The sequence below is a fragment of the Nelumbo nucifera genome, chromosome 1, assembly GCF_055504915.1.
Source record: "Nelumbo nucifera cultivar China Antique chromosome 1, China Antique-T2T, whole genome shotgun sequence".
Taxonomy (NCBI): domain Eukaryota; kingdom Viridiplantae; phylum Streptophyta; class Magnoliopsida; order Proteales; family Nelumbonaceae; genus Nelumbo; species Nelumbo nucifera.
Genome location: NC_142649.1, coordinates 18,346,754 through 18,365,949, shown reverse-complemented (window position 1 = coordinate 18,365,949; position 19,196 = coordinate 18,346,754). Strand labels below are relative to the sequence as shown.

General features: G+C 36.0%; 2 protein-coding genes across 2 annotated transcripts; both read left to right on the top strand.

Moving 5' to 3' along the window:
- Positions 1 to 4,324: 4,324 nt before the first annotated feature.
- Positions 4,325 to 9,131, top strand: LOC104612123 (malate dehydrogenase, mitochondrial). The gene is made up of 6 exons (XM_010279439.3): positions 4,325 to 4,930; positions 5,040 to 5,208; positions 5,344 to 5,405; positions 5,495 to 5,616; positions 7,100 to 7,217; positions 8,704 to 9,131. Exons 1-6 carry the CDS (start codon positions 4,490 to 4,492, stop codon positions 8,842 to 8,844), a joined length of 1,053 nt encoding a protein of 350 aa, XP_010277741.1. The 5' UTR covers positions 4,325 to 4,489; the 3' UTR covers positions 8,845 to 9,131.
- Positions 9,132 to 15,969: 6,838 nt separating this feature from the next.
- LOC104612124 (GDSL esterase/lipase At1g28610-like) lies at positions 15,970 to 18,954 on the top strand. Its single transcript, XM_010279440.3, has 6 exons — positions 15,970 to 16,082; positions 16,558 to 16,840; positions 16,941 to 17,159; positions 17,910 to 18,058; positions 18,154 to 18,430; positions 18,521 to 18,954. The coding sequence occupies exons 2-6, from the start codon at positions 16,576 to 16,578 to the stop codon at positions 18,784 to 18,786; spliced, it is 1,176 nt and encodes a 391-aa protein (XP_010277742.1). The 5' UTR covers positions 15,970 to 16,082; positions 16,558 to 16,575; the 3' UTR covers positions 18,787 to 18,954.
- The last annotated feature ends 242 nt before the right edge of the window (positions 18,955 to 19,196 follow it).

The window sequence follows — 19,196 nt, the reverse complement described above, 5'->3', positions numbered from 1 at the left end:
GGATCTTTATTCAACTCAGGATCCATAGGAAATTGAAGATTTACCATAATGATTTAATACGATTATTACTAAAGAGGACAATAACATGCTTATGAATTTTCCTACTAATGATGATGTTAAATCAATCCTATTTAGCATAGGAAGCCTAAAAGCTCCTGGGCCAAATGGAATGCCAGCCTTAGTTTATAAGGAATGTTGGGATGTGATGGGGTCAGATATAGTACAAGTGGTTCAAGAGTTCTTTAGAAATAAGAAACTTTTAAGGAGGTCAAATCACACTTTCATCTGTCTCCTCCCTAAAAAAATAGATTGCACAAAAGTCCAAGGCTACTGACTTATTAGTTTCTGTAATGTCATTTACAAAGTGATAGCTAAACTGATAGCATTTCGACTACATACTCTCCTAGATAAATGTATTGCCCCAAATCAAGTAGCTTTTGTGCCGAGTTAACATATGTTTGACAATTCCATTCTAATCCAAAAAAGTCTTTCACTATTTAAAGCACAAAAAAAGAGGTATAGGCTTTATTGCTCTAAAGTTAGACATATCAAAAACCTATGACCGTCTTGAATGAAGTTTTCTTTTAAAAATCCTATCTCTTCTTGGATTTTTAGAGGATTTTTGTTAGATCATCAAAGAGTGCCTTTCCTCAGTTTCCTTTTTCATACTAATTAATGGTACTTTAGAAGGACACTTTTGCCCCTCTAGAGGACTTAGATAGGGAGATCCTTTATCTCCCTATTTATTTATTCTAGCAATGGAAGGTTTATCTCTTCTTCTTTTTCAAGTGGAATATGAAGGAAAGTTACAAGGCATTTCAATAACCCATTATTCCCCAAAAATCTCTCACTTGTTTTTCGTTGATGATGTCATGCTTTTCCTCCAAGCTCATAGGGAAGAATTAGATAACCTAACCCAAATTCTTCTTAAATTTCAACAAGCCTCTAGTCAAATGATTAACTTGGAAAAATCTAATGTCTTTTGTAGCAAAAATATCCATCCAATACATCAACGCATGATCAAGTGGAAATTACATATAGGTCCTCTAAATAAAAATTCTAAATATTTAGGCCTTCCTCTTTTTTGGTCACGTAATAAGCATGATAAAATCAACTATATTCTTGAAAATATGAAGGCCAAATTAAACAATTGGAGAGCCTCAGCAATTATCCAGGCTAAGAAAAAAATTTTGATCCAATCAGTGCTTCAAGCTATCCCTATTCACTCTATGAGTATTACTAAAATTCCCTAAAAAACTATAGATCAGATGGATAAAATTATTAGAGATTTCTAATGGGGTGTATCTTCTTCTTGTAAACATCCTTATCGTTGGTGTTCTTGGAATACCCTCATTTTACCCAAGTTTTGTGGAGGATTAGGTTTTAAGAATTTAAATCTAATAAATCATGCCCTACTAAAAAAAGTAGCCTGGAAATAGTTAAATGAACAACACAAGTTTTGGGCCCAGTTATGGAAATCAAAATATCTTAAAAATCATAACATTATTCCCTATTCAATGGCCTCTATTGGGTCCATCTATTGGAAAGTTGTCTGTCTAAAGATTATGGAATTAGCCTCTGAAGTTGGTTATCTTGTGAATGAAAATTCAGATTTTATTGTCCATCGAGTTCCCTGGATTCAAATAAATTACCGGTTTCAATGAATACCCTTTCCTATAGCCCCTCAGTTTAGGAATATGAATATATCTTCCCTCATTTCTCTAGCATAGTGGAATACTAATTTAATTCATTCTCTATTTTCAAATGAGGAATCTAGGAATATCTTGAAAACACCTACCTTTCCCTCCAACAATGAGGTAAGTTGGATCTAGACTTGTCACTATTCTAGAAAATACACTGTCAAGGAGGAATACAAAAGCAAACAAAGAATTCTCCTTCCAAACATTTTTGATGATCTTAAGCTTTGTTTATCTAAAATATGGCGTATTACTATTCCTCTCCATTATCAATGTTTGTTCTAGAGAATTATTAACAATTTTATTCCAATAAAGTCTTCTATATTTGTGGATCTTCAGACAAATTCTGTGTATTATGCAATGAGGAAGAAGAATCTATCACTCATCTTTTTATCCATTGTCAATTTGCTCAAGCCATTTATTTGTAAATCCTTGGAACCTAAGATTACACAATATCTTTTCAAGATTCTTGGATCTCATGCCTAAAAAATTTATATAACCAACTCTCTAATAATCAACTTTTTCTTAAAATCTTAAGTTGGATAGCTATTGCTTGCTGCTATATATGGCATGCCAGGAACGAAAAATGTTTTAGGAACAAGCAATTTTTGCCACAGAAGATCCTCACTATTGTTAACCAAAATTTTCAACAGCCCATGGAGTTTTGTCATGAATCAAATCCAAATAGTTTTTTCCCTGAGAACCATAGAATACAATTATCCATTTCCAATGCTACTGAGCTAATTATATTCATTGATGTAGGGAAATCTCATATTCTTTTTTCAGTTTTGGCATTATTATATTAACTACAAATTTAACTTCCATCAAAGTTCTTGGAGGAAGAACTTCACAATCTACTTCTATTGACCAAGCTGAATTATTTGCAATCATGTAGGTCTTAATAGAACTACAAAGTTGAAGTCAAAAGAATATTTGCATTTGCTCAGATGCAAAACAAATTGTTCAAGCTTTACAGAAGACTATTGATCTTTCTTGGTTCTGCCACTGGTTTTTGTTGAGAACCAGGAACTTAATTTTCAATATGAACCTTAAATATTACTTTCCCAATAGGCAAAAACTCATCCATAGTCTTATTTTGAATTTCGAGATTAACCTAATGGGATTCCTACAGTTGAGAACTTTGTAGATATTTTCTCTGTTTAATATATTTTGTTTAACTTTCAAAAAAAAAAAAAGCCAAACTTATGTCAAATAATCCAATTTATCAACTCAAGCCTAACCAAATTCCCATTTAACCTCTACGAAGTCCCCTCTATGAGATCTATTCAGTGGTCAAATTTGATATTTTGATATTTGCCACATCACGAGGCCCATTCCAAAAATAACAAATTAACAAATTAACAACCAACGAGGGTTGTAGTTGTAGAGTAGAGTAACTAGGATCCAGTCCATAAGAAGAGTAACCCATTCCCCGTCCATAGACCTAGCAATTGGGTTGGGCAGATCGGGTTCGAGTTGGGTCCAGATGCTTTGGGTTGATATTGGGTCAGGATGAATTTTGTGTTGTGTTGGTAAATGCTATACCTTCCCTAAATGTTTGGGTTAAGGTTGACCCATGGGCAAGGTTCAAAGTATCGACACGTATTAACCCGTATCGAACGATACATATCGTTTCGGGAGTTCCTAGATATGCCCCTATAGAGGGTGTATCAGGGTTCTGACCAGTTTCAGGGGGTGGAGGAGCCTTGAACCGGTTTTGAAAAAAAAATAAAAAAACATAAAAAAACAATATTGATATAGCCCGATACGCCCCTATCGACGTATCAGGCGTATCAATATTTTGAACCTTGCCCATGGATCAATTCAGGTTATCCCTAAAAATGATTGGGATTTTAAAAAATAAAGTATCATTAAAGGAATTAATATTAAAGATCCAAATATAAAATAAAAAATTTAAACATTCAATAATTTAAAACGTAATATTAAAGAGTAAAGACTATATAATAAAGATTAAATAGTGAAAACTTCTCTCAATTAAACGTACCAATAAAATCAACCAATTGATCCATGACCAACCCAGCCCAGTTTTTTTCAGGTTGGATCGGTCAGGTCATTCCCCATTTGTCGCTGAGATGTTATGTGGATAGACGTCGGCCGAGTTCTTGTGGGAAGGGAGATCTGTTTTTTCGGTTAATGTCACATGATCAATGGACCATGGTCCACCTGAAAGTAAAAGACTTGCGGTTGGGGTCGTGTCAACTGACGCATGCTGTGACGCTTTACTTTCTGAAAACACAGACCGATCTTTATTTTTTATTCATGAGAGATATTCCGAATACACGGCTGAAGGGCTGTTAGAACGGTGTAATCACAATCTGTGAGCATTAAATCCGATTTCTAACACCCAGAGAGATGGAGCAATATATACTATGTATGGTCCTCGTGGAAGCAAAACCTGCTTTCTGACGTTGATAATGATAGGCCCCACTACAGATTTCCATCAAACGACCCAAATGAACAAATATCTTATATCTATCTCGGGTTTAAGATGTACAAAATACATGCGATAGACACTGTAGTAAAATTAAGCGCAAGGGCCAAGGGGACGGAGTTGATGAGATGTTCTCTGTGTACGGCTGAGATAAACGTGGGCAGGAGATCTGAAGTCCTTCGCCCTTCGTTGCTTTTTCTTTTACAAAAAGGCGCCTCTCTAATCTTTATTCAGTAATCCTGTGACTGAAACCTGTGATTCTTCTTCGTTCTTCTTCCCCCGCTCTCACTTTCTATCTCAAATCTCAACTGCAGCAAAGTAGTGGACGAAGGGAAGAAAGATGAGGACGTCGGTGTTGAGATCGGTGGCCGAAGCTGCCCTTAGAAACAGAAGCTCTTCATCTTCCTCTCATCTCCTTCGCCGATGCTATTCATCCGAATCGGCCCCCGAGCGCAAGGTCGCGATCTTGGGTGCCGCCGGTGGGATCGGCCAGCCCCTCGCTCTCCTCATGAAGCTCAATCCCCTCGTCTCTAAGCTTTCCCTCTATGATATCGCCGGGACTCCTGGTGTCGCCGCCGATGTCAGCCACATCAACACCAGATCTGAGGTTGCTGGCTTCATGGGCGAGGACCAGCTCGGCCAGGCTTTGGAGGGATCTGACATCGTCATCATTCCGGCCGGTGTTCCTAGGAAACCTGGCATGACCCGTGATGATCTCTTCAATATTAATGCCGGCATCGTCAAGTCTCTCTGCACTGCCATCGCTAAGTACTGCCCTAATGTGAGCTTCTTCTTTTCCTTCTTTTGTACACCGCGTTCTTTGTTATAAGTCTCTCTCTCTCTCTCTCTTTCTCTCTCTCTCTCTAATTCGTATAAATTTGATGGAACAGGCACTGGTTAACATGATTAGCAACCCTGTGAACTCAACGGTGCCGATTGCTGCCGAGGTTTTCAAGAAGGCGGGAACTTACGATGAGAAGAAGCTTTTTGGAGTCACTACCCTTGACGTTGTTAGGGCTAAGACCTTCTACGCCGGAAAGGCAAAGGTTCCCGTTTCCGGTAAGCTTCCCTGGGAGAAAAAAAGTGTCCTTTTAGTTCTTCTTGTCGTTTCAAAGGGCTTACTTAAAGTTTTTTGGATGTAGAAATAACTGTTCTTGGTTCGTTTTTAAAGCATTTTTCTTTTCTGATTTGCAGAGGTCAATGTCCCTGTCGTTGGTGGTCACGCTGGGATTACTATTCTCCCTCTTTTCTCTCAGGTACTTCCATTTTTACTGTTTGGGTCTGTGTGTTTGTGTTTTAGAGGAAGTTGTCGTGTTCTAGTAACATTAGATATTAAAAATAATAGGCGACGCCAAAATCCAACTTGGCGGATGATGAGATTGCGGCTCTTACTAAAAGAACACAAGATGGGGGAACGGAGGTCGTGGAAGCAAAGGCTGGAAAGGGCTCTGCAACATTGTCAATGGCGTAAGTCATGGATTGAAAATATCGGTGGATGTTACCTTGTTTCATATTTTTCGTGTTTGGGATGCATGAAATAATTAGTATGGTCTGGCTGGTTGTGCTATTCCTTATAATATAGACATTGAACTTTGGTATCGGAATTGAATTTGGGACCTATTTAGGCATTTGGTAAAATTAGTAATATTCTTTGCATCCAAAGACTTGTAGTGTGTATTCGGGTAATCTAACAAACATTATCATCAACTGAACTTAATCTGGAATTTCACTTCAGTGTCATGTTATATGGGCTTTCAGCTACTTCTGTGGCAAAACAAATTTTATTGCTATTTCTGAATTCTTAGTTTTTCCTTGCAAGGATTTTGAACAAGTTCTTATATAGGAATCCTATTCTGGTTGCCACATTCAGGCTTGTGTTCTTTCTTCTTACCTCAATATGATTCATTTGAGCTATTGATGTTTGTGGATTTGACTATGATACCCGGAAAACTTTTAACCAATCAACTAGCATCATAAAAGTGGTAACCAATCAGGTGGTTTTCTTCAAAATTCATGGGGGTTTTGATTGGTTAAAGCTCTTCCCCAATATCATACCTTTCTGGCATCTTAGATTTGCCCTGATGTTTGCTTTGATTTGTTGGAGATTTGAGAGGTAGGATAAACTTAACTTGAACAAAGGAACCATGAATAAATTAAGTATTAGTATTCGTATTCTGTATGAATATGAATGACTCATTCCGATTTCAGCTTTTTGATTAGGCGGAATGGGATTTTGATTCCCATTATTGGCAGAATGGCATTCCCCTATTTGAGGGAATGGCCATTATGGCCTCTGCCGTGGGAATGAGAATCTCATTCCAGCTGACAAAAAAAAGCAAGTGACTTAAAAACCACCAAACCCTATTTTTTCTTGATAACAGCCCTCCTTGGGAGTCGTGCATATCTTATGAAATTCGATTTAGATTCCTGTCTGAACCAAACAGGTGGAGGGAACAGCCAATTTTGATTTTGATTCATGGGGATTTCAATTCCAATTCTGATTCTGATTCCAACTGCAAACCAAACAGACCCTTAAACTTGCCTAATTTATGTAATCCAGTGTTTCCTTTATGGTGAAGATTTGAAATTGTTCACATAATATCCAAATGTCAACTAATTTTTGTCATCCCCCAAAAGTTGCTTGCATTGCTCATGAATTATCTGTTTGCTCTCATGCTTTCTTGAAATTGTAAAATTCACTTGGCTGACAAACTTATGTTATGTGAGGAATTGACTTTTGTCTCGTACATATTATTCAACCAATATTTTATACCTTTTGCATTCTCAACCCGTGGTGCTATCTGATTGAATTGAACCTTTTCTATTCTGTATATCATTCGTATTTTATAAACTTTCTTCATTTTCTGCATGCTACATCTGCCTTATCTATCCATTGGTAAGTTAGAAAATTACATACACTGTCTGAGAATAAGCCATCTTGTTTCTGCAGCTATGCTGGAGCCGTTTTTGCTGATGCTTGCTTGAAGGGACTTAATGGGGTTCCAGATGTTGTAGAGTGTTCCTTTGTGCAATCAAACGTCACTGAACTGACTTTCTTTGCTTCTAAGGTGATTGAATTGATTTATCCTTTGTTTTTCAAATAGCTTTGTAGGGCTGTTATATGGACATTCAGACACGTCCGGGAGTCTGTCTTGGCAAGATGAAGAAACAAGGACTCGTGCAGAGCTAGCTGTCAATGGGTCTGGTCTGATTCAAATCATTATTGACCAAATCCTGACACAAAGTAACTGTGCAGAACCAGTTACAAACAATATCCTATAGGGTCTGCAATTGGGATTACCTGGTCTGACCCAGTATGACCTGATTATAATTGGTAGCCATACTTTTAACCTGCAAGTAGATACTAATACTAAACTTAATTATTTGTTAAATTAACACATTTGGACATCATAATATGGTTGTTATTATAACTTTATAAGTATGTTATATACATATATGTGATTATATGATTATATACATATAGTTTGATTTGGGTTCTAATTGGTTTGGAGCAATCTAAGCCGTTCCTGGCCCAATTAAACTCGTGACACATAATGCAGAACCAGACTCTACATAATTGGGTTGGTTGGTTTTGGTCTGTAATGTCTGCCTGATCCATTGACAGCCGTAGACTCATGGACACACCTATGGAAAAGTATAAACTAATAAAATAATCCATATTTTATTGAGTTTTAATGTTATTCTTTAGTAAAAGGTCTCCAAGATTATTGTTGTTACTTGCTGACATTTAATAGGAAAAATGTCATTCTTTCTGTACATTAGCTGTTCATTTATGTTGAATATGTAGAAAAAGAAAAATGTCACATAGAAGCATCCTTTGAGAACATCATTACGTGGACACTTTATTTAGGAGAGTCTGTACAAAATGGCTTTGTGGAACACATCATTTTCTTATTTCATATGATGATTTTAAGTTTTCTAATTTACTTCTAATCGTTGTTTCTTTTTTGGGTAATGGGGCTATGCAACAGGGGTATAGTTATTTGAATCTGGGACTCGATCCTCCTCAACCTGGGTGAAGGTAGGAGCTGGGACTCGATCCTAGGAGTCCACTACAACCATCTGTAGACTTTGATGTCTGAATCATTGTTGGTTTTAGTTAAAAGTTGCATGTTAAATGAAATTAGAAGTTATGGAGAAGTGATGTCTTTTCTTTTGCTTTTGGCAAGGGAGGTTGGGGGAGGGGAATGAGCTCTCACATTATAGACAGTTGCTTTGATTGTTGAATATGTACTTATCTTTTATTTTTCTTTTATTTTGTTTGGAGAAGAAAACAGATTATATAATAACTAAAGAAACACAAGGACACAACAAACCATGAAGCATAGAAACAACCATGTGACTGCCTTGTTACTTGAAACCCCATTGCTACGGCAGTATGATCTGCACTGTTATCTTCTACCAACGGAAGAGAGATGACAGTTTTATAATGCATGGGTGATATCTTAATGTTGCGATGTGGTGATGTGAGATCCTAATTTTTAGCTTCTGTTTATAAATTGTGTGATACAAATTTGTGCTCAATGCTTACAGGTGAGGCTTGGAAAGAATGGTGTGGAGGAAGTTCTTGGATTGGGTCCCCTCTCTGATTACGAGAAACAAGGCCTGGAAAGCCTAAAGCCTGAACTAAAAGCATCAATTGAGAAGGGAATCAAGTTTGCCAGTGCAAATTAGTTGAAAGTAATGCATGCACAAGCCGTGAAAGTAATACAATTTTGCAGTCAACTGTATTACATTGTTTACCCCATTCATGTTTTCCATTGTTAACATTTTGCTCCGTCTACCGGAACTGGGAGTCTGGGACTGGGACTGGGACTGGGACTGGGACTGGTTCTCCCGCATTTCGCTGTCATCATCGTTGCAGTTGGGAATTTGGAATTGCTGAGTTGGTATTAGATGCCTTAAGGGCCTGCCATAGGAAGAAACATTTTCTAATAAACATTAATATACTTCTATTTAAATTTCTTGCTGTAGTGTAGGTGGCTTTCATTCTTTGTCTGAAGTCTGAACCCTGAAATGATCGTTTATTTGTTTTACTGGTAACATATCTTTGAGAAACCCGACTCTCCCATAGCCATAGGTCCCCTTGTCAAGGACTAATGACTGCAACATCTTCGGTTGGAATCCGGATTTAGACCTCACAAAATTTATCCTCACAAGAGTTGCAGCAGTGCATTTGGAACATCTCCCCGGGAATGAAATAAAATAAGATGTTCCAAATGCAAGTGCTGATCTCTGTGTAGTCTGGCTCTAGGTCTAGGCGAATCAATCCCTGGATCAAGTGATCAACAAAACACTGTAGCAAAGTGGTTTGGCCTTGGCACCCCCAAGTACCCCCAACTAGACAAATGACTGGATTGAAGCACAAATTCAAGACTTGATCAAGTAGGCGTCTAGGTTGACGAAATCCAACTTCTACATGGACCTCCAATGAAAAATTAAATATGACTCTAGGGCAGTTACGGCAGATGCAAGTGCTCTCTTCTTCCTCCCCTCTCCTCTGAAGTCTGAACATAGAGACACAAATCTATCCCAGGAAACTCCAACCCATCATTCTGGCACTTGAGCACTCCAGCGTTCGTTTACACTTTACAGTTCACTTGCAACAACCATTGAATGGTCGGATGGTTGTTGGTTGCTGCTGCCTGTCAATTATTCCATCTTTTTTCCAATTTCTGGAATAAAATTAAAACCAAACCATTGTATTCGTATTTACAGGCCAGACAGGTTGCGCATTTCTCTGGTTCTCCAGTTCTGAAATTGCATACTGTAGTCTATAGATCACTGCAGTTGCAGCAATGCCAACAAATTAAATGGCAGGGAATCAAGTATATTGGGGTCTCACTCATTGGAACAAATGCTACCATCCTTTGGGTGGGTCTACGGTCTACTACTGCTACCCCTTGTCACTAATCCCATCCACACTAGTTTTGTATTCTGTTGGACGAAGTGCCTCTTTTCACCGTTTTCTCTTGCCCGGCATTAAGCTGTTGTACACTTGCTTGTTTGTAGAAAACATGGAGAAGAATAGCAAGACTTGCTAATCAAATACTAACATTTAGCTGAGAAAAGAGAACCTTTTTTCATGCCATTGAGCAGAGGGGTAGTAGAGGGAGACGAAAAACAACACTCAGGCTTTTTTTTTTTTTTGTGTGTAAATTACTGAAACCTCCCCTTAAGTTTCTGGTTGTTGTTGCAACCTCCACTGAAGTTTGGTAATTGTCATTACCTCCCCTGAACCTTTTGACAGTTGCAAATAGACCCCCTCTATTGGAAACAAGGTTCAAAGTATCAGAAACGCAAGGTGTCGAGATACGCTTTGGAAACATATAGATATGGATGAAAAATCAAGATATGCTTGGATATACTAGAAAATAAAAAAAAAATCTTTAAAAATATGAATAACAATAAAAATGAGTTTTATGTGATTATAACTAATTTATTTAAACATGAAAACCATTATTTAATGATTTATACAAAGTATCAGACTATCAGGATATAATTAGTAACCGTTGAAAAATAATAAAAGAACTAAAATGTATATGTGTGTATATATGCTAATATTTATTAGTTAATATTTTTAAGTCATTTATTAGTTAATATTTATTATATATAGATTTAGATAATATTTATTATGTATACAAGTTAATATATACCTTAATTTTTAATAAATAAATATAATCTGTATTCATCTTATTATTATATAAATATTAATAATCAAATTTTAGCATTTGTTGGGAAACATCCACCAAGGCAAGAAAGATTACTTTAATATAAAAAAAAATATGTTGTTTTAATAAGAAATTAAGGTTGGCATAATGGTTAATTAATTATTGTTGCAAGCAAATGACTTGGGTTCTTAATTTTTTACCTTCGATTTGCGCTTTTTAATAAGTTATTTGACTTAAATAACATTTAATGACATATTAATTGCCGTAATTAAAGGTAATTCAAATGAGCATTTAATTAAATAATATTAGCATTTAGTGACGTTTCAGACTTTAAGGCTTAATTAAAATTGATATTAATAAGAGAGAGAAGAGATAAATTAAATTTAAATTTAAAATTGAGAGGGAAATTAAATTCGGCCGATATGAGGCTGATACATACCCAAAACGGTCTAATACAAGGTCGATACGAATGAAAACATACGAAACCATCTAATTATATATGTTTTGTGTATCGTAACTCTTCCAAAACGATACGTATCGGCCCGTATCGGCCGATACATTGCGAAATTTAAAACCTTGGCTAGAAATCTATACTATATATAAAAGTGTGAATGTGAAACTTCGGACTAAAATTAACCTCTATTTATTTGTTTGAAAAAGGGTATAAAAGGATTTTATTATAACTTTAATGCCAGCTTTAATGGCTATTAAAATGCCTATATTTGTGTATTTAATCCATTTCTAGTTATAAGAGTTAAAAATGTAACTTCAATTATTAGTTTATTACTTTCCACCTCATTTAATCCCCTCTTATTAAGTTTTATACTTAAGGTATTAAATCTTATTTTCTATTTTTAAATTATTTTTCACTAATAAATGCTACTAATTAGATCTATGTCAATATTTTTAACAATATAAACCCATATACTTTAAAATTGACTAAAAACCAAAACCAATTTTTATCCAAGTGGTGGCTAAGCAATTCAACCATTTGAATCAAATTGATCAACCTACGAAGTCATAGTTAGGTAATAAACTTTTTAAAATAGAAATAAATATAGAAAATTATAAAAGAAAATGTAGAAAAAATAGGCACACTTATGATATTTTTATTAATTAAATTAAAAAATAGGCATAATAAACATGAATTATTTTTATTGATAATGAAAATGAAATACATAATTTAGTACTGGCCAAAAATAAAATATAATAATTAATAATAAATAGTTCAACTTTTGGATTAAATGTGTTAACCTTTAATGCCATAAATAAATAATAAAATATAAAAGTACATAAATATAAAAAGCATTGAGGCACATGTATAATATCATGTATTTATCATATTAAACAAAAAGTAAGTGTGATATATCCAAATTATTTTTACACACAAAAATACAAAAAAAAATGTAGAAAAAATTGAACATGTCTATAATTCTATATTTACACTACTATTAAAAATATGAATAAAATTGTAAAACTTTCTTTTGACTAAAATACTCAATTTTGAATTTAGTCCCTATTTAATTGTAAAGTTTAAATTGTAAATTGAACTACTACTTTTCACCTCATTTAATTCCCTCTATTTAAATCTTATATTTTTCTGATAAATGAACTAAAGAAAGAAAAAGATAGACCAAAAAGATAAAACATTATAAAAAGAATAGCCTAACTAAGCAGGTGGGCCTGTCAATGATACCTGAAACTTTACAACTCGATCCAATTATCACATTTGGATGAGGTGTTTATGTAATCAGATTTGGATTTTCCAATCTACATTTGTTTAATAATTAAAAATATAAAAATATAAAAATAAAATAAAAATACATAAAATTTATAGAAAATTTTGTATATACTATTACTATCATTATTATCATCTAGAATCGCCACATGCAAAGCACGTGCACGCTTACTAGTCTTATAAAAAGAGGCACTAAAATGTCTAAAATACCCATGCAATTACTTCTAACAAAAATGTTTGTTTTCCAAATATTTTCTTTGTATGAATCACTATCCAAACCCTTTCAATCTCTTTTCTGAAATTGATTTATTTTCCTAATCTGCTCTTCATATCAATCACTCAAAAGTAAACTGCAACTTTAAATTCTCTTCTCTTTTAATGTTCATAAACTTTATACTGCTTTCTTTTCAGTAAAAACAATATTTCCTGATTAGAATCTGATCCGATCTGAAGACCTGAACAGGGGAGATCCAAATCCGACAAAATAGGATCGGATCTCGGATCAGGTAAGAATCTGATCCATTGCACCCCTAGTTGAAGGGCTTTGTAATGCTTTCTCATGTCGAACTGCATTTACTATATGCATCACCTGAGTTGGCACCATGTGGCTAGGCATTACTTGGGCATTAAATGAGGTGTGCTGTGTATGTGTCATGAGTTGGTGGTATTAGGTCGGCTTCGCTAGGCCCGATCGATTTGACTAGGTTGATTGGGCTTAGGTGAGCTTGGCTAGGCAGGCTTAGCAAGGCTAGGTTAGTTTGGCCAAGTTGTCTGGGCTTGTGTGAGCTTGACTAGGTTGGTTCAACAAGGTTGATTGGGCCTAGGTGAGCTTGGCTAGGTCGGCTTGGTTCGATCGAGTTGATTGGGCTTATGTGAGCTCGACTAGGTTGGTTAGACCAAGCCAGGTCGACTTGGCTCTTGGCCTTCTAAGGTAATGGGAGGTCAATTGGCCACTCTGCCCCTCAGCCTTAGTGTCACGCGACCATTTTTGACTGGTGGTCGGTTTTGGCTATATTAGTACTTATGTGATAAACATTCACCAAACATTGCAAGACAATAAGTAATTAAAATAAGTATAAGTTGTTTGAGAAAAAACTTCCCCAAACACTATTAGTACTTAAAAACAAGTAGTGCTTTTCCCTTCTTTTCCCTACCTTTTCCTTCAAAACAAACACAACCTTATTGAATAAGTATTTGTCTGAACAAACACTTATTTCCCAAACATATGTAGTAATGGTGTTTGGTGGTTCAGTTCACCTTGTTTGAACCTTAGACTCTCAACAATTCAAAACATCAAACAAACCCAGGCCGAAGAGTTAAGCCCTAAGATTAGAGGATCTATCTCCCGACATTAGGTATGTTTCATGCATTATTTTTATTTTATTTTTTCACCCTCTCGTCTTTTTCTTCCAAGTAATTATCTCTATTTTGTTATTCAAAATTAAGCTGGTTTCATGGCATTGGAGTGCAAAGATTTTCCAATTCTAATTCTAATGCAACCCAGACCATTATACATTTATATGCCTAGTTTGTTTGCATTGTGAATTTAATTACACCAGTGTAAAGTATCTAAATCAAATGGTAGGGGGGTCTGAGAAAACGAAACTGATTTATCTATACATCACAAGTAACTGTTCTAGAAATATTGAACTTTTTAATGAAACCTTGGAATCCAAGTTGAACCCAGGATTTGTAGTTTGAATTTAAGGATATTCAACTTGCTAAGTATCGTCACATTTAAAAGAAGAAGTGATAATAACTTTTATCCCCCAAAGGATATTGATGAGGGATAATTTGGCCCTCCAGTGATGTCGTGTCATGTGGCACCTCTGAACCATTGTATAACACCTTGGTGCCACATCGGCAGTGATACATCCTTACCAAGTCAGTCGGAATCACTTTGTATTCACCTCGAATCCACCTCGGATGCACCTTGGATCCACCTCGGATGAACCTCAGATACATTTCAGATGCTCCTCAGATGTACCTTGGATACACCTTGGATGCACCTTGGCACCTTGGCTAGGAACTGAGGAAGGCATGGCCTTATGTGATGTATGCACCTTGGCAGAGCAGACTGGCGACCTCCGCAGGATCAGACTAGGGACCTTGGCAAGAGGGGCAACCTCCCTTCGAGACAAACATAGCTCACTCTGGTGTGGTGGGTTCTAACCCACTTTTCCACTATTTTCTCTCAGATCTGAGTTTGGAAAAGAGGCAGACATAGCTCACCAACGACAATCACTTTTCCACTATATATATATAGTTCTATACTATTCCTAGCAACGATTTTTTTATGAAAATGTTAAAATCCAATTTATGCAAGTATAAATTGTGGTTAATTTTCTAATATTTGGTTATGATTTTAGTTATTATTATTATTAGAAGAAGAAGAAGAAAAAGAAGAAGAAATTATTCTTTCAATTATTTATTGTATTTCCATATATAAAATAAATGTTTAATATTGCAATGTGTGTGACACGTAGGCTCATGTGTGTTTTGAGGGTAAGAATTGTCATTTTCATCAAAATGGTTTCATATAATATTCATAAAATAATATATATATATATATATATATATATATCAATTAAGTAAAGATATTCATTTGTTTAGTTAAAAATGTTAAAAATGTAAAAAAATTAAAAAGTATCACATTAAAAAGAACACAATTTAATATACAATAAATATAACTATGACAAAAAATGTATAAGAAAATTAAAAATAAGTTTAATTTGTTGCATACATATAAATAAACTATGAAATATGTAAACTAAATAAATGGATAATGTTATTTAGATGAATTATGACCATAAAACGTGGTAAAAAAAATAAAATGTCAAAAACATATGATTAATTTTAAGACAAGTAGGTATGAATATAAATATAAAAATGCTATAAAATAAATAAATTGTATCCGTTATGCATAAATTATAAATAATTTTAGCATGTGTATATATATTAATTAATTTAGACAAAGAAGGATATAAACTACAAAATAAAATAAATAAAATTTAAAATGAATATATATGTAATGAAGAGAAAAATTGTAAATTGTTTATAAAATGAAGTAAATTGTATGTATAATATAGATAGGCATGCATACATACATATATTGTATTTATATACATAAAATTCTCGGCATTTAGCGTTTTAAAACCTTGATCCAAAATCATTTTTTTTTATTTTTCAAAAAGATCAAATTTCTTTTTTATGATTGCTGCCAAACAAGTAATAAATTATATCCGACTGGAGGCCGGAGGGCGACTTTTTCATGAGATGAAGGACCCGCAGGCCGCAGCGGTAGGTGAGACGAAGACATCTTGGTTATCTACCGGACCACCACCAACTCCGGCATAAACATAGCCATGAAAAGCCGAGAGGCTAATAGCCAAAGGCAGTAGTAGTTGAGGATCAGAAGCCAAAGGGGGTAGTCGATTGCTCCAGAAACGGTTGTTAAATCGCCATACTCTCTACCCCTCACCAACCTCGTTCAAAGATCAAAGGTCTTCCTTCTATTTCTTTTTCTATTAATCCAGAAAATACTTATTAGGGTAATTGTATTTATTTATATTCTTTTATTTTTCATATAAATAATAAAAAAAGCTATTATTATAATTAAAAGAGTTAATTTTGTCCCATTTATCGGATAAGTAATATCTAAAAAAAAAATTTACGTAAACCCCACGTAAATATAAAAAAAGAATATGAATATCTTAATGAAAATCGAAACCCCAATCACCAACTTTCCCCTCTGAAATTCCAAACAAAGAACCGCCCAATCAAGCATGGTTTTAGGCTTTTATAAGCAAGGATGAAAGTTTCTTTTGATGGATTAGAAGTAATTAACAATTGACCAATGTTTGCTTCACGGGCATGGAGTCTGACGGAGCTTTCATTAAAAAATAACAATTGGGTTGCTGAAACTGAAAGACTTTTAGCTTATTTTGAACATTATAAGTAACTCTTGAGCTGTTCAAGGTTCTCTGTCTCTCTTTCATGGCTCGGTCTGCTCCCATTTCCATATGGAAGATCCTTCTGGTCGCCGTTTTCCTTGCATTGGCTAGTACTAATCAAGTGTTGAGCTGCTACACCTCCATCTTCAGCTTCGGTGACTCGCTCGCCGACACCGGGAACTTGCTCATCCTTCAAGCTCAAGAACATAAACCTTACTCCCGTATCAGCCGAGTCCCATATGGAGAGACATACTTTCATCGTCCCACCGGTCGATCTTCTAACGGCCGTTTAGTTATCGATTTCATCGGTATATAACGAATTGATTAACTTGTGTTGGTTTATTTCTTAATTTCTTATTATGCTATTGTAATTAATATTTAATAATAGAGGTGGTGTTGATGATGCAGCTCAATCTCTTGGACTTCCATTCATACCACCATTTCTTCAACGCAATAACAGCCAACCTGTTCAACAAGGACTTAATTTCGCAGTTGTAGGAGCTACAGCTCTTGATGACAGCTTCTTGCGAGAGAGAGGTATCTTTAATCCAGACAGCAACAATTCTTTGGGAATTCAATTCCAGTGGTTCAAGCAAGTCTTGCCTTCTCTCTGCGACCCATCAACAAGTAAGTCATCATCAAATATTCTTTCCTTTCTCAACGACACCATAATTTGTTTTGTGATTAGTCAGTCGATCGATCGAGTTAGTAGCTAGTAATTAATGGGTTTCCATTGATATGGGGTTAAAATTTCCAACCGGCTGGCCTGATTGAAACGGGTTGGGATTTGGGAAATGGGAATAGACAGATCCGTAGTCAGACTCAGTACAACCCTGAGAAGACCATGCAGCTATAGGCTTGCTAGGTCCATGAGGAATTTCAAAATTGAATCTCCCCCCAGCTTTAATTTTAATCCAAATTGGGCACTTGGGATTCAAAAACCAGGTGGGCTTGGCGAGGTCGGATAAAAAATTGTCACTGCCGCTAGATTGTGAGGTACTGGGTCAGACATATTAGCTTCAAGACCAACAATGGAATTCTCACTTTGTAAAGACCTAAACTTGGGGCTCTGCAATTTAATTGGTGTTGGAGAAAATATCGGATCTGATCTGATAAGAATGACTCCTCTGAGAGAAATCAATCAGGTCCGGTATTTTCTCCTATAATTGGTGACCAACCATCTTTCCCAAATAAGTGGGCTGATGATGGATGAGCCTTCTGCAACCAAGAACAAAGGAAAAATATAGTAGGTGAGTAGGGTAGATGTGGAAGACGATAATGTATATTTTAATGTCTCTACTTTTTAATTTTTTATACACGGCAGAGGACACTATTTGCCAAATTTGTTAGGTAATGTTGATATATATTGGTTCACAGATTGCCGTGAACTACTAGCGAGATCTCTGGTTCTCGCCGGAGAGATAGGAGGGAATGATTTCAATCATGCATTCTTTGAAGGAAAAAGCTTTCACGATATACGACCTTTGGTTCCTCTGGTCATTAATGCCGTCACTTCCACCGTCCAAGTGAGTTGACTCCATTAATTTTATATATATAGAAATAGAACCCCATTTCATTAATTCTACCAAAAAAAACAAAAAACTCCTTTGGGCGGTCACAGATGTTGATCGAGCAAGGTGCAGTAACGCTGCTGGTCCCCGGAAACCTCCCCATTGGATGCTCGGCGGCCTACCTGACTCAGTTCCAAAGCCCAAACAAGGATGACTACGACCCTGAAACCGGGTGTCTGAAGTGGCTAAACGAATTCGCCCAGAAGTTCAACGACCATCTTGTGAAAGAGCTGGATGGGATGCGAGAGCTATATCCTCATGCCACCATCATCTATGCCGACTATTACAATGCCGCCATGCGTATATATCGATCTCCCAGCCAATACGGTCTGTGTTCTACTCTGCTCCTGCTTCCTCCTCCTCCTAGCTACTGGCTACTGGGTTGTTAATGGTGGGGTTCATGATATGTTATTGCAGGATTTACAAACGGGGCTCTCACAGCATGCTGTGGAGGGGGAGGTCCATACAACTACGACCGGACAGCCATGTGTGGCGATGCTGGTTCGAGGACTTGCGAGGACCCATCATCGTATGTGAGCTGGGATGGTATTCACCTAACCGAAGCAGCCTACAGATTGATTGCCGAGGGTTTAATCAGAGGACCATATGCTGTTCCCAGCATCAAACATTCATGTGCATCACTACCTCAGATTCCCTTTGCTGATACTAGAAGGAGGAGATGAATCAGAAGACTACGATAAATCTATGATGCCCAGATTTGACCAATCAAAACCCACCTGTGATTTTTTATAAGGAACAATCAGGTCAAATAAATATAAATCCTCCTTTGTATGGTGAATAAATGTAAATAAAGGAACCATCCATGTAAATCCTGGTTTGCTTTTTCTTCAGATTTGACCTTTGTTTTGTTTGTTTGCAATAAGTAAAATAATATGGTCCTGATTTATACGAAGAGAAACGAGGCGAGGGATGAGAGTTGAGAGTTCAGATCTGCTCTCAATAAGCACTTCCAAATCTCCCAACTGGCAATTACAGTCGCACATTAATTATTAGGAACATCTCCCTTGTTCCAGATGTGCGGCTGCGTTGGCCTGTTGGGATAGGGTTGGAGGATCTTCTTAATGTGCGGCTG